Raw genomic sequence first — 14,727 nt, 5'->3', positions numbered from 1 at the left:
TGAGCCAATGTGTGCCCAGGTGGCCAAGAAGGCCAATGGCATCCTGGCTTGTGTCAGAAATAGTGTAGCCAGCAGGATTAGGGAAGGATTCATCCTCCTGTACTTCTCTGGAAACCATTCCATACCTTTGGTCATCCTTCCTGCTTTCTTTGTATTTCTTCCATTTCTAAGTAAATCTTCTACCCCAAGTGGCAATACCTGCTCTACAAGGTATTCAAGGTACACGCAAACCCTAAATTTGTTGAGTGACAAAAGTATGTTATCTGTTCCTTTCCCAGTATTTTCTAATATTAGATTTAGGTTTTGGCTTCATGATTATTTGTTTTGTGTGGGTTTGTTGCAGGTTTTTTTGACTCTTCCTAAACATGAATTCAGAACTAATGCCAAGATCTAACATAATGTCAAGATCTCCTCCTGATGAAATTATGAGCTCAGAATGTCATTTTTAGTATATGTATCTTTATATGGTTCTCCCACTGAATCTTTTCCTCTATAAACACCAGCCTTTATTTACCATTTTGTTTCCCAGCCACTACATCCTGTAAGAGCCTTCTGAAATTCTTTATAGTCAGCTCTTAGCACTACTACCTTAATAACTTCCTAGCACGAGTAAACTTTGTTACATTACTGTTCATCCCCTTTTTTCAGGTCATTTATAAGTGTATATTAAACATCCTAAGGTCTTACCCAGATTTCTGTGGAACTTCATTTATTCTTCTCCTTTGTTTCCTACTTTTAATAAAGAATCTTTTTGGAGAGTCTTTATCCAGATCGTCACAACCTTGGAAATTAACCAGACTTTTTTTTTTTCCCATAACAAAGAACTAAATTTTCCCTGTATATGGAAGTGTCTCCCTGAGGAGGAGGTAACTACATTAACTTATATTTAATACACAAGATTCTTACATAAACATTAGTATTGGGTAGAAAATAACAGTGAAAGCTATTTCTTAAGGAAGATCTGAGTAAAGATACAAACATATGCAGAATGTGTTCTCTTTGATCAACCTCAAAGCTTAGATTTACTTACTTGTATATTAACAGCCTTATCATAGTACTCCAGTACCATGTCTGCTATCTTTGGCAGTTTCTCTAAGATTCTAAACCTTAAGTGCTGTACAGTCTGAAATACCAGCTGGTACTCCATTGCTTCGGTTACTCGTAACAGAAATGTCAGGAATGCTGACCAGATTTCTGTATCAGCATTTATTAATTTCCCTCATCCTTCACTGAGGATTTTACACAATCTAACAGGGAGAAAAAACCCTCTGACAGGCAGCCATTGGATTTTTAGTACTAATCTGGAACCTTTTAAAAGAGGCTACATATTGAATGTCCATTTGCATACGAGATACACTTCTCATAGTTGCTTGTATTTAACTTGCACTGTCATCACCACAAGTCAACACCAGATCATTCCTTACATTCCTCATATAGGAAGAAAATCAAGAAACTTATATGAATTATTTCATTCATTGTTTATATATCTGTCCTTCATGGACCAAAACCCTGTGACTGTGGGCATTGTAGGAGGACAGGACATAGATAGTTCTCGCCTCCAAATGTAATGTAGGACTGCAGATAGATATAGATAAACATGAGAAGTAGAAAGCTATATATTTATATACATAATACACACCCATTTCTGGAATAGGGTTGCTTTCTTTTCCCTGAGCCAGAGCTCTGTCATTGTTGTAATTTATAAATGAAAGTTATTTAAGCAAAGTGAATATGAAACCAAAATTACTGCTTGTGTGTGTTTTCAGTAGAAATTCCAGCACCCTTGAAGCAACTTCCTATGTAGTTTATGTGCCTTTTATATACAAAAAATTAGGTTTCAGGGATCTTTCTGAAATTTAAAATCTCTCTGAGACTGTTCTACAAAGGCCTCAGAGGTTTTTAAAGCCTCTTTCCTCTCTGTCACATATGACCTCAGATTTCTTTGTCTTACAAAACCAGATGTTGCTTTTTTTGTTCTAATGGAATAGCAGGAAATTTCTTCATTTACATTTTCAGTGTAAAAAATACTATTAACTAAAGCATGCTGTTCTATAATCCCTGCTCAGTTAGTCAGGTTCCAATCAAATTCCTTCCTTATTCCCAAATAAACATTAAAAAATTTATTTAAATGGACATGGTTCAAGTGGTCTGTAGTGTAAATAGGACTTGCTGAAACATTTTCAGTCTGGGAGAATGGCCTCTATAGTGCAACAACTGTGTAATCCATGTGTCTGACTCATGCAAAAATCAAGAAAATGAACAACAACAACAACAAAAAAGAAGAAAAAAAAAAGTAATAATATGCAAATACAAAGAAAGAAAGAAAGGTTAAAAAGAAAAATATGACATTTTCTTCAGGGTAAAGGGTAAAGATTCTCCTCTTTTCTTCCTAACAGCCAGAAAAAAAGATAATTCTTTGCTTAGAGTTGGGATTTTGCAAAGAGTATAGGTACACATTTTATGAATTATATTAGAAGCAAACCTTTCTTTTTCAGCTACATGAATTTCAAAATTGCCATGAGGACTGGCTAAGGCTCAGCTGAATGCATGTGGGTCATGGTCAGACTTGACAGAACATTGTAATAGAGATAGTTTCTGAGGAAGTCAGATCATTTTTTCCTTTGGAACTTAATTTACCCATCAAAAGGAATAGAATTAATTTTCTAATAGCTACGTTGTTCTAGACTTTCATTTTTTAACCTTTGTTCACTCTCCTGCGACAGAGGTTTACCTTTTCCTAACTTTCATCAGTCCTTGTGGAGGAAGGAAGAGGAATGTTACCTCTCAGAGAGGTTCTGCAGGAAAATTATATTTCATATATTCCTAGTTTATATTGCCATTTGTTGAAAATCACTAATTAAATGGATAAGGAGAAAACTGCCTTTTTTTACCATGGAGTCTTTTAAACCATTTTGGTGGGTGTTTCTTTTCTGACTAATGGGTCTTAGTTCCAATGGCCTTTGTTAGTTACTGGGGAACAAGTGTGTGTACTGAATCTTTGGAGTGTCCTGGAGCATGAAAACCTAACCATTATCTTACTGGGTCATAAAGAAAGCTCCACCTCACCCAAGATCCTGTCCTGAACATTGACCAAAAGCAGTTGCCCAGGGCACAGGGTACGAATAATCTCATATACAGGGATCATATTAGAAGAGCCAAAGCTCTGACAGAGTTGAAACTGCAAGGTATGTGTTGGGTAACAAAAGGGACTTCTGGAAGTACGTGGTCCATGAAAGGAAAACAAAGAAACTGCGGGCTCACCACTCAGGGGCACAAGGGATTTAGTGACAAAGGACATGGAAAAGGCCCCAGTTCCTTCTTGTTATGGTTTAACCCCAGCTGGCAAACAAGCCCCACACACTGTTCACTCACTCCCCCCAAGGTAGGATCGGGGAGTGAATCAGAAGAGTAAAAGTGAGAACATTTGGGGGTTGAAATAAAGATGGTATCTATGCTCGCTGTGTCCCCTCCCAGCTCGGGATAGTGTGAGAAGCAGAAGAGGCTGTGACTCTCTAAGCACTGCCCAACAATACTAATACATCCCTGAATTACCAACTCTTTTTCCATCACAAATCCAAAACAGCACCACGCTTGGTATGAAGTGTGAAGAAAATTAACTCTATTCCAGCCAAAATCAGGCCACTTTTTTGTAACTTCTTTTTTTTTAATTTGCTCCCAGGCCTCTTAAGTCCTTTTCCTGGCAGCACAGCCTAAGGAAATGGGGCATTACCTGCAGTGGAGGATAGACTAAAGAAGCACAGAAGGGTACCGGACATAGAGCAATCTATGGGACCAGACAGGTTGCACCTAAGTGTTGGGACCCTCCCCCCCGCCATGTAGCCCTGGGAGAGGGGCCCTGGGGGCAGACACGGGGTTTCCCTGCCCCTGGTCAGCCTCGTTCCCCAGTGGTTGGTTTGTGTTCCCCTGCGCAGGAAAGGACCCTGTGACTGTAGCAGTTCCTCGGCAGATCCCGGCCATGCGGCTGGGGAAATAAACATCTCTGAAACATCTAGCAAGAATCGGTCCATAGATATTTCCTTTCCAGGGGACTCCTGGTTTGGTGCGTTGCGTTACAGAATCCCTGCAGTAACACCAAGGGCAATGGGGGAGCTGGCTGATATCATTCTGAGGCTACCCTATCATCTTTGAAAGACCATAGTGATCAAGGGAAGTTACGTCTGAAAAAGAAAAGCAGCACGCATGTCTTCTAGTGAGGCAAAAAGGAGGATCTGAGGAAACACAGGCTAGTGACTGCTATGTAGTTGTTTTTTGTATGCAAGTAATTTTATACATTTGAATGTTCTTTTTGCAGGTGCTCTATATGCAATCAGAGGCAAAACATATTCCTTTACTTTCATCTATATTTCTATCTTAATAATTCTTAACATTCAATTTAACTTTTTTACCTCTGCTGAGCAGCTGGCAGCAATTATAGGCACTTAGTGGTTCTCCAATTAAACACAATAGTAGCCAGCAATTACAGCCTGTTCTTACTCTCCTTCCCTGTAGGAAGTGAACCTCTTCAGATTGCTCTTTTCGAAATTTTGTGTTCCTGTTTGAACTTTCTTTGCAGCCATTTATAGACTTTTAGCTCAATATTTCAGAAACACAGCTCTTCTCTATTGTAGAGTACATTTTATTGCAGGCCATCATAAAAGTTTAAAGTTCAGGGTAAAAAAAGTTCCAGTACCATTTAGGTCAAAATCAAAATTTAGTTCAAAAGTAATGAAATAGGTATGTCTGTGATCAAAATAAAAGGAAATATATGAAGCTATAGTGTTTTAATACAGCAATCGGGTGAAGTGCCAGGTGACTGGAAAGGGGGAAGCATTGTACCCATCTTCTAAAAGGGTAGGAAGGAGGACTGTGGCAACTACTGACCTGTCAATCTCATCTCTGCTCCTGGGAAGATCCTCCCAGAAGCTATGTTAAGGCACATGGAGGACAGGGAAGGGATTTGGGACAGCCAGCACAGCTTCACCAATGGCAAGTCCTGTCTGATGAGCCCAGTGGCCTTCTCTGATGGAGTGACTATATCAGGGGACAATGGAAGTGCTACAGGTGTCATTTATCTGGACTTCTGTAAAGTGTTTGACACAGTGCCCCACAACATCCTTCTCTCTAAATTGGAGAGAGATGGATTTGATAGGTGGACTGTTAGATAGATAAGAAAGTGGCTGAAAATGGTCACATTCAGAGGGTTGTGGTCAATGGCTCAATGTCCAGATGGAGAACAGTGAAAAGTGTTGTGCCCAGTAGTGGGCAAATACACAAGCCTTGTGCCCAGCAGAGAATAATATCTTCATCAATTACATAAACAGTTGGATTGAATGTACCTTCAGCAAATCTGTTGATGACACAAAGCTTAAGTGGTGCAGTTGCCACACCTGAAGGATGGCATGTCATCCAGAGGGACCTGGACAAGCTCAAGAAATTGGCCCATGGGAATCTCATGTGGTTAAACAAGACCAAGCACAAGGTGCTGCACCTGGGTCAGGGCAACCCCCAGTATCAACACAGGCTGGGGATGAACAGGTGGAGAGCAGCCCTGATGAGAAGGACTTGGGGGTGCTGGTGGATGAGAGGATCCAGCAATGTGTACTCACAGCCCAGAAAGCCAAACGTGTCCTGGGCTGCATCCAAAGCACTGTGGGCAGCAGGGTGAGGGAGGGGATTCAGCTTCTCTCCTCTGATCAGGTGAGACCCCACCTGGAGTACTGCATCCAGCTCTGGAGTACTAAGCACAGGAAAGATATGGACCTGCTGGTGCAGGTTCAGTGGAGGGCCACAAAGATCATCAGAGGGCTGAAACATCTCTCTATGAGGAAAGGTTGAGAAAACTGGGTTTTTTCAGCCTGCAGAAGAGAAGGCTCCAGAGAGACTTTATTGCAGCCTTCCAGCACTTAAAGAGGGCTTCTAAAAAGAAGCTGGGGACACATTTTTAGTAGAGCCTGTTGCAATAAGGCAGGGGGTTATGATTTTAAACTAAAAGGTGGTCAATTCAGACTAAATATAAAGAAGACATTTTTTAAATGAACATGGTGAAACCCAGGCACAGATTGCTCATAAAGGTGGTAGATAAATCATCCCTGGAAGCATTCAAGGTCAGGCTGGATCAAGTTGAAGATGTCCTTGCTCTTTGAAGAGGCAGTTGGACTAGATGATCTTCAGAGGTACATTCCAACCCAAACTATTGTATGATTCTATGCTAAATTATATTAGGTTTAATTTCAATTACCTTGACTGGTTCTTCAGCCTCCATATTTATGTATCTACTTTTTTTTGGGAAAAAATAAGCTCAAACTTTTCATGTTGTGTGATTCAACCTTTCTTCATAAAGAATGCCATTTAAAATACCTGTTTCTTTAGATCCAGACAGATCACACTCACTGACTTGAGTTCAAAAGAGAACTAATCTTCTTTTAGTATGTCAACAGCTGATTGCCTAAATTGATGCTTAAATTGTAATGTTTAATGTAGTTGCTCTCATTGCTTCAACTTGAGTCCATAGCATTGCACTTTGCAAAATCCTGAGTATCATTTCCCATTAACTTGTGTAAGGTATCAGGGCACAGGCTGGATTGCACAATCTTGAATAGAATAGAAGCTGTTGACATAAAATGGCCTTTTGTAGATGGGTCACTTCTCATTTTTGAGTAAAACAAGCTACTTTTTCTACTCTCCAAATTTTGGCTACCACATAGTAGTCGCCTAGGTGTGGTCAACCAAAGCATGTTTAAAGTTGAGTTTTTGAGGAACTGAGACTGTACCTCATTTTTCTTATTCCTGTTTTGGAAGATTAGCATTTCACAGCAGTCCCTCTGAACTGCATGTGGGAAGGTTCAGTCACACCTGGTGATGAAGGCAGATCATTTCGACATTTTTAAAACACTTCCTGAGACAGTCCAGTTTTCAAAATATAATCACCTTGTATAGACTGTTTTGAGGTTCTGTAGACCCATGTTAAGGAAAACATCAAACATTTATTGATTTTGAAAATATATAAACAGTCTGTATGAGTCAGATTCATGAAAAGTTGCCCTCTTAACTGATATTAGCTATTTGCAAAAAAATCTGTAAATTACCCCTTAGTAGTCACATGAATTTTTTTTTTTTTTTTGTAAAATTTAAGCTTTTTCTTTTCTTTTACAGATATATCAATAAGCTCTGTTTCCCAATTCACGAGAAGGCTGTTGTGTGCTTCTGAAGTGTAATGGATTGGAAATTTTATGCCAAAAGAAAACACTGTAATGAAAACTGACTACAGTAGCAATTCAAGATTCAGTGTAGTGTAACACTTACAGAATCAGTCTGTTGAACTTCCCTTGAAATCAACTCTAAAAATAAAGAGTTTTTTAACTCTGGTATAAACTACTCTTTTGCTACTATGATGATCAAAACTCGTCATCTTCTAGACAAGGAAATGGTACAAATGAATTTCTACTGCCTTATCACCAGTGTCTTCTGTAAAAATGTGTGATATTCTCATTGAGGTTAAGCTCTTCACAGCATTTACAAAAGAACTACTTGCAATACTTCTGCTTTCTGTTGAGCAAGTTTGGTGTGCAGTTAATGCTGAAGTAATGCTTGTTTCCACTAGGAATGGCAATGGCTTTTTGGTTTGAGGTTGTACAGTTCCCAGCATTTGATGGGATTCTGTGCCACGACACAGGAAATTTAAATGTTCCAAATGTATAAGAAATGCTACTGATACGATGACTGATAAGGAATGAAAAATATTGTATTCAATGTTTACAAGATATGATTTTGGTCTTTAGCAGTTTCTCTGTTTCCTTACTGTCACTCATTCTTGTTCTTCATTTGCTCACTTTGAGTTGGCCTGTGTGCGCACAGTAAAGCAGTGCACAGTTTGTAAATAACTTCAAGAACCCTTAGAACAGTGTTTCAACTTACCATTGTGATTATGAACAAATCCTTTCACTGTAACATTTCACTTTAAATGAGATGATAACACACACTAATTTTTCAACCTAGTATATTGGACCTACTGTATGTCAAATACAGGATTTTTGTATGTTAACAGCAGGATTATAGAAGCAATACCATGCCTTTCTAAGCAAAATGTGTAGGTAAATATAATAACAAGCATCAGATTTTACAAGAAACTATAGTTTTATGTAAAATACAGTATTTAGAAAACATTTTATGTTGCAGTATGTACATAGAATTATTTAAATCATTACCTGAAAGACAATTGATAAAACGATTTCATGGATTTGGTAAGTATAATGGTTTTTGGTAAAAAAAAAAAAAAAATTTTAAGAAGGTTCACATCAGGTTTTGACTTCAGAAATAGTTAAATACTTTTACAAGTGAAAATAACTCACTATTTTTTGGAAAATGAAATAATTGCAATGAAAACATTATTTCAAAAAGTGCTGCCATTCTATATTACCTCCAGAATATACAGAATATATGGTTATTTGACTCCAGGCAGCTTTTCAGCCACTCTTCCCTCAGCCTGAATGGACTTTTTGTGCCCCATGTCCAAATCCCTCTGCAGAGCCTCCCTACTCTTCAACAGATCAACATTCCCACTCAGCAAAGCTGCTGAGGGTGCACTTGATTCCCTTGTTCAGATGATCAATAAAGATATTAAACAGGACTGTCCCCAACACTGAACTCTGGGGAACATCACTTGTGACCAGCTTCCAGCTGGGTGTAACTCCATTCACCAGCACTCTCTGGCCTGACCATCCCATCATTTGAGCATCACTGACCCAGCAAACACTACACCCTATCTATCAGATTGAGTCCTTCCTGTTTTTCAGAGTCTTTCAGAGAAGACAGACCAACAAGCATTTAGTTCCCAAGGTATTCCCTAAAACATTTTTAAAAAGAATTATGCTACACTCTTGACCTTCCATTGCTTTGTCACCATGGCTGAATTAAACAGTAAGTTGCATACTACACTAGGCAATGCAGCAATTTTTTGCCTTTGGAACTAACACAAGTATTATCTGGTTCAGGGAATTTAAATCTACTCAATTTTTTCAGTTTGTTTCAAACAAAACTCATACTGACACTGTAATTTGATAGTTTTTCGAGATAAGCATTTGATATGTTTTTAAGACTATACTGAGTTTTTATGATATTACAAGTTTCTCTTAAAAGTATTTTTTTACTGTGTTACTTCATGTTTCCAAAGATTTCCTTTTCTGGGCATGACTTCCATTTTCTGAAGGATAACCTAATAGTTTCCTTCCGTTATCTAAGCATGTCAGTGTTCCTCATGTTCTTTTAGACTCTCAGTACTTCAGCATTAGAATAGGGATGATAATTATGTGCTTAGGTTGCAGGGTTGTTTTGTGAAGATGCATTTATGAGGCTCCATACTTAATTCTGAAGCAATGAAGTCTATAAAAAGATAACTATTAGAATTACTTGAAATTACAATATCTCTGAATTTCAGACAATTCCCAAGATTTAAGTTTGGGGGAAATATTTTAAATCAGTGTAATTTATTTTGTATGTAAATTAGAGACATCATCGCCTTCAGTACTACTCATAGCTTCCGTGAACCAAAATGCTCTAAATTACATGTGGATGCTGGTGATGCAGTTATTACAGGTAAAACTGTTTAGTCCCTATATATTTTGTTCTCCAGTTCAAAAAAACATTTTTATCAATAAATATTTATGAGCATTTGACATATCATTGCTACTTCTAAATATCACATTTTAAATGTGTAAAACGTTGCACAGTTTCTGTATGTCCTTTATTAAAAGCGGAAGGGAAGGGAAGGGAAGGGAAGGGAAGGGAAGGGAAGGGAAGGGAAGGGAAGGGAAGGGAAGGGAAGGGAAGGGAAGGGAAGGGAAGGGAAGGGAAGGGAAGGGAAGGGAAGGGAAGGGAAGGGAAGGGAAGGGAAGGGAAGGGAAGGGAAGGGAAGGGAAGGGAAGGGAAGGGAAGGGAAGGGAAGGGAAGGGAAGGGAAGGGAAGGGAAGGGAGAGATTAAGTTATTTAGGTAAGTGAATGCAGGAGACGAAATGCACACTAAATAAGAAGAAAGACTTTATTAGTTTTATTGTCAAAAAAAAATAATTAAAAGCTACTAAAAATAAATTTATAAAATGAAAAGCATTGAGAAGTGCATTGAGGTGATGCTGTGATAGCGATACCATCTGATCATGTCATCATAATGAGGGCAAGAAGGATATTACAATAATTCAAGCATCATGATGCAATTATATCTTTGGACAAATGTTCAGTAGGGCTTTGGTGATCTGTATGTGTAAGCAAATCTTTACCTCCACTTCCTAGTCATTAACCTCCACTTCCTAGTGGAACTGCTTGCACTGAAAGGCCAGGATCTCTTCTGCCATATTCCTTCCAACACAGAGGAGGTCACAGCACCAACTGTTGCTCTGCTCCAGCACTTTGCTGGTGGAAGAGAAAAACACTGCCAGCCAAGGGGCTGGGACAGAGATCTCCTCACTACCATGTATGTATTGCCACTGTCATAGCATGGAGGACTGGAGACAAGGATAGGCAAAGGCAGAAGCAAAGGAGGACCAGGAGGTGGTAAAATGGCAATAGACCAAGTCAGGGTGTCAGCTATTCAGAGAGAGGCATAAAAATATAGATATGACAAAATAATTGATAAGTTATTCCATATTTTTACTACTGAATTTGCATACCACTTGGAATGGCTTCCCTGCCAAAGTATGGTATGTGTATATATTATATAAGGATTATATAATCCTTAACTTCAGGCAACAAGACAAGAATTACCTATAATATACACAACCTTTTTCTTTCTACTTCTCTTGTTAATTTCCCAGAAAAGAAGCTAAAAAAAAAAATCTTCTGTTGAAAAAAGGACATCTCCAAGATTAATTCTACGCATTCAGGCATTCTGGATAAGCACCTGCATTAACTATATTTGGATAAATACATTACAAACAGTTTAAAATAAACACACTTCTCTGGCTTAAGTTCATGTCACTTTTCTACTAAAATAGTTAGAAATAAACATTTATTGGAATTTCTTATAAGCATTTCTTAAATAAAGGTTTGTCCCATTGTCTTAAAGTAGAGTAGAGAAATGAGAACAGTCCTGATTGAATAATCAGAGTGAAACTTTAATTGGAGTTTCAAGATCCTGTGCACTGAAAAGAGCTCATCATCTCCAAAAGCTGGCAAAGTGTTCTTAGACTCACCAGTCTCTTAGTCCTACAAACCCTACAAAACTGAATAGCCACACAAAAAAGTTTTTAAACTGGCAATCTTGAGGTTCACATGTTACCACCAAGAAGCAGAATTACTTTGCCTAAAGTAACAAACTTGCTGGATTTAGGGAAAATTGTAGAGGGTTTCAACATAAAATGTGCAGATGTGTACAGCTACATATTTCATCTCAAAGAAGTGTTCATTTGTTCTTAACAGAAACTTCAATTATTTTGGAATCTTTTGTCTTTGATTCAGAACTATTGCCTATTATACGGCAAAAGGATGAAAACATGATGGAATGAGGGTAACACGCTTCCCAATTTCTCACAAAAACTCTGTGTGTTATTTTATCTGCCATGTGCAAATAATCCAGTCTGAAGCATCTGAAAACACTCAGAACTGCAAACTTGTCGAAACTGAAGGCGAGATGATGGTGATGAGGGTGTGGGTTCGGTTGGGCCCGGCTGGAGATGGACGGATGGAGGCGAGAGATCTCTATAAGCAGGTCTTTGGAGCATGCAGTTTATTGCAGAGGGCGTGGGTACAGAGGCACTGCTTAGAGCTGCCAGCTGCAGCTCCAAGCAGGCCCAAGGTGTAGGAGAGAGAGAGATGAATCAAGAGCAAGAGGCTAAGAGCTAAGAGAGTAAAGAGCAAGAGAGATGAATTAAGAGGAGAGCTGAATTAAGAAGAGTTACTAAGAGCGTTACTAAGAGCAGAAGTTAAGAGAGCGAGGTCCTTGTTACAATACAATAAATCATCTTCTGTAGTGAATATTCTAATTCTCAGTAGCCAATCTAATACAAGGTACAAATCCTATAGCATTTACATACAGCCTATAAGAGTTCTTACATTACCATAGAGTGTTACATTTTAACTTCTAAAAACTACTCCTTGGACCCCTTCTGCTGAGCTAGTAGGGTCTGCTCTGACCCTTGGACCTGTCTGCAAGCAGAGGGTATTGTTCAATCAAGAGGGGATTACCTTCAGCCGGCTATACCATTGTTTTCTAGTTGTTCAGTAACTAAGACTCTATATCTCAAAGATGGCCTTCATTTCGATGTCGCTCACAGTTTTCATATTCCCAAAATCTTTTGTTAGGCAATCATATTTATAAGGCTTTCCTGTTTCATCTTCCCCAACACAAACTGAAGCAGCAAACACATATAAGTAACTGCTATGGCTCCCATTTAACATATGGAGGGAAAGAAGTATTAAGACATTTACAGAGAGCAAGGGACTACAGAACTAGCTACGGTCCACCAGACTTCAGCAATTCAAGTAAGAGAACAGAAGAAAAATGAACACACTTCACCCAGAGAGGAAACTTCAAACTGAAGTTAAAAAGAGGGTTTTTTTTTGCTGTTTTGTTGCTGTTGTTTGGTTGATTAGGTTGTATTTTGTTTGTTTGTTTGTTTGGAGGGGTTCGTGTGTGAAAAGAGCTCTGTTTCCTTATTTCCTCAGATAATTTTCCCATTTGCTTTCAAATAAAAGACTATTGCAGTGCATGTTCTACTGCTTCTGCCATACACTATAAAATCACAATTGTCATTACCTGGAATATTTTCTTGATACAGTAGGGAGTACCTGTCTTGAGAAGTTTGCAATGGTCACTCTAGTTGGTGCACATGATTAAATTTCACCCAAAATAAACAGAAAAATATTTTTCATTTGTTTTTGTTAATTATTTCTCCCATGGAAATAAGATCTTCACTGGGTGTTTTTGTCTTTTCAAAACAAGGGCTTATTATTTTATAGCCCCCATTATTACATATATTTAAAACACTAGAATTCTAGTGGCCAGAGTGCTTTATTTCTGGAGCTGTATGTAGAGAGGTACCTCTCAGCCATCAAACCAGCATGTTTCAAGGAAAGTATCAAATTTCATTATGTGATCTCATTGTTTCTATTAACTATTTTAAATGTCTGTACAAAGGCATTTGCTTCTATAAACTGAAACTCCTGTATTTTCTAATCTGTCATGGTAGATTTCAAAGAACATACTACTTGGTAGATTTCATAGAACATACTATAGTAACATCACTGCAATTTCAACCTAAATAAACTGTATATATAAAAGTATAATAACCAAAGAAACTTCTATAATTTAGAATCTTATTAACTGAAATATTGCAGTCTAACCATCAAAAAAAATAACGCAAGCAAAAATAATGGAAATAACATAAATATTTTTTTTCTTTCTTTCTAGGCAAGTGATCAATTTAAGCTTTTACTTTCATTGTTAAAAAATCTGAGCAGCATTCAAATAAGTTCAAGTAACTTAATGGTTTGTATTTTAAAATAAAGTCCTGAGAATCATTATCAAGACATAAACCAATCAATCTGTTACTTTATCTTGCAATTAAATCAACTGAGTTTGACTTCATTTACTTTATCAGAAAGTAACCTATATTTACAAAAGAATCTTCCCACAGAGACTAGAAACATTTTGTAACTCAAGAAACAAAGTAAAAGCCAGGAGTGATTTATCTGCTCATTTTTAACTAACTAACAGGTGCCGTTTCAGTCGCACTATAGTATTTAACTGACAGATATGACATAAGATGCTCATCTGGACTGGCAGCAGGAACTCAGACAAGATCTTCTACAGTGCCTGTAATGGACCAAACACTTCGGCTTAGGTACCTGAATTACTCTATCACTTTGCTGCTTTATCCCATACTCCACACTTTCATCTGAAGTACTCCATCTCCCAGAGAGAATACTTGGATTCTCAATTCTCATGGATTCTATTTATTTTTTCCAGCTTTAACAAAGAAGCTGAAAATGCACAGAGGATTTCGTGGAACTCTGTGAGGTGACACATCCAATCCCTATCAGTTTCTAATCACAAAACTTGTTTGATCTACCCTTCCTTCCCCTCACCCGCTAAGCACTTGCCGCACAGAATCCAGCTAGTGCTCACTTTGCCCACAAACAGCCCAGTTACTAATTTTCCAGTATTTTACACAGAACTCTTAAGATCCAATGAACAACCGTCTCTTCACAGCTTTTTAAGGTTTGAGAGTGCCGTTTTCCTACCTCCTCCAGCCACACGCAGAGTGTGCACACTGCGGTTCCCGCTATCCTGTACCGCCCAGGTAATCTGCAGCACTTCTCCACTCTCGCCACTTCCTCATCTCACAGGACATTAGCTCAGAGCATCTCCTTCTTGCAAAGTATGACAACTTTGCTTCCCTAAACCATCGCAATGTACTCACACGGTCTGAGTGTCCTCCGGAAGGCTGGGAATGAAGTGGATGTCCCTGCAAGTGATTTTGTAGTCCTCCCAGTCGGAGCACTCGCAGAAGGCTGAAGGACACCGCTCTATGCCCTGGCTGCACAGCACCAGCACCAGCAGCAAGTGAAAGGCTACCGTGACGCACAGCATCTTTCGCCGTCCGCTCCCGCTCTGCCCCTCGCTTCTCCGAGGGGACGAGGAGACTCCAGAGCTGCAGGGGCAGACAACGCTGCCCCGCCGGGACAAGCTGCCGGGGAAAGGCGGCACCTGTGTTGGACAACGCCGCCTCCTCCCTAAGC

General features: G+C 38.8%; 1 protein-coding gene across 3 annotated transcripts in view; it reads right to left on the bottom strand.

Moving 5' to 3' along the window:
* Positions 1–14,645, bottom strand: part of TSHR (thyroid stimulating hormone receptor) — a 58,812-nt gene extending 44,167 nt beyond the window's left edge. For all 3 annotated transcript variants that reach the window (XM_069018016.1, XM_069018017.1, XM_069018019.1), the window contains exon 1: positions 14,409–14,645. In XM_069018016.1, coding sequence (XP_068874117.1) covers positions 14,409–14,578 — 170 coding nt within the window. In that variant the 5' untranslated portion in view covers positions 14,579–14,645. The remainder of the gene's footprint in view (positions 1–14,408) is intronic.
* Positions 14,646–14,727: the final 82 nt, after the last annotated feature.

Source organism: Aphelocoma coerulescens, chromosome 5, assembly GCF_041296385.1.
Source record: "Aphelocoma coerulescens isolate FSJ_1873_10779 chromosome 5, UR_Acoe_1.0, whole genome shotgun sequence".
In the NCBI taxonomy this organism is placed as follows: Eukaryota; Metazoa; Chordata; class Aves; order Passeriformes; family Corvidae; genus Aphelocoma; species Aphelocoma coerulescens.
Note: the sequence above shows the minus strand (reverse complement) of the source record. Positions and strands in the feature narration are given on the sequence as shown.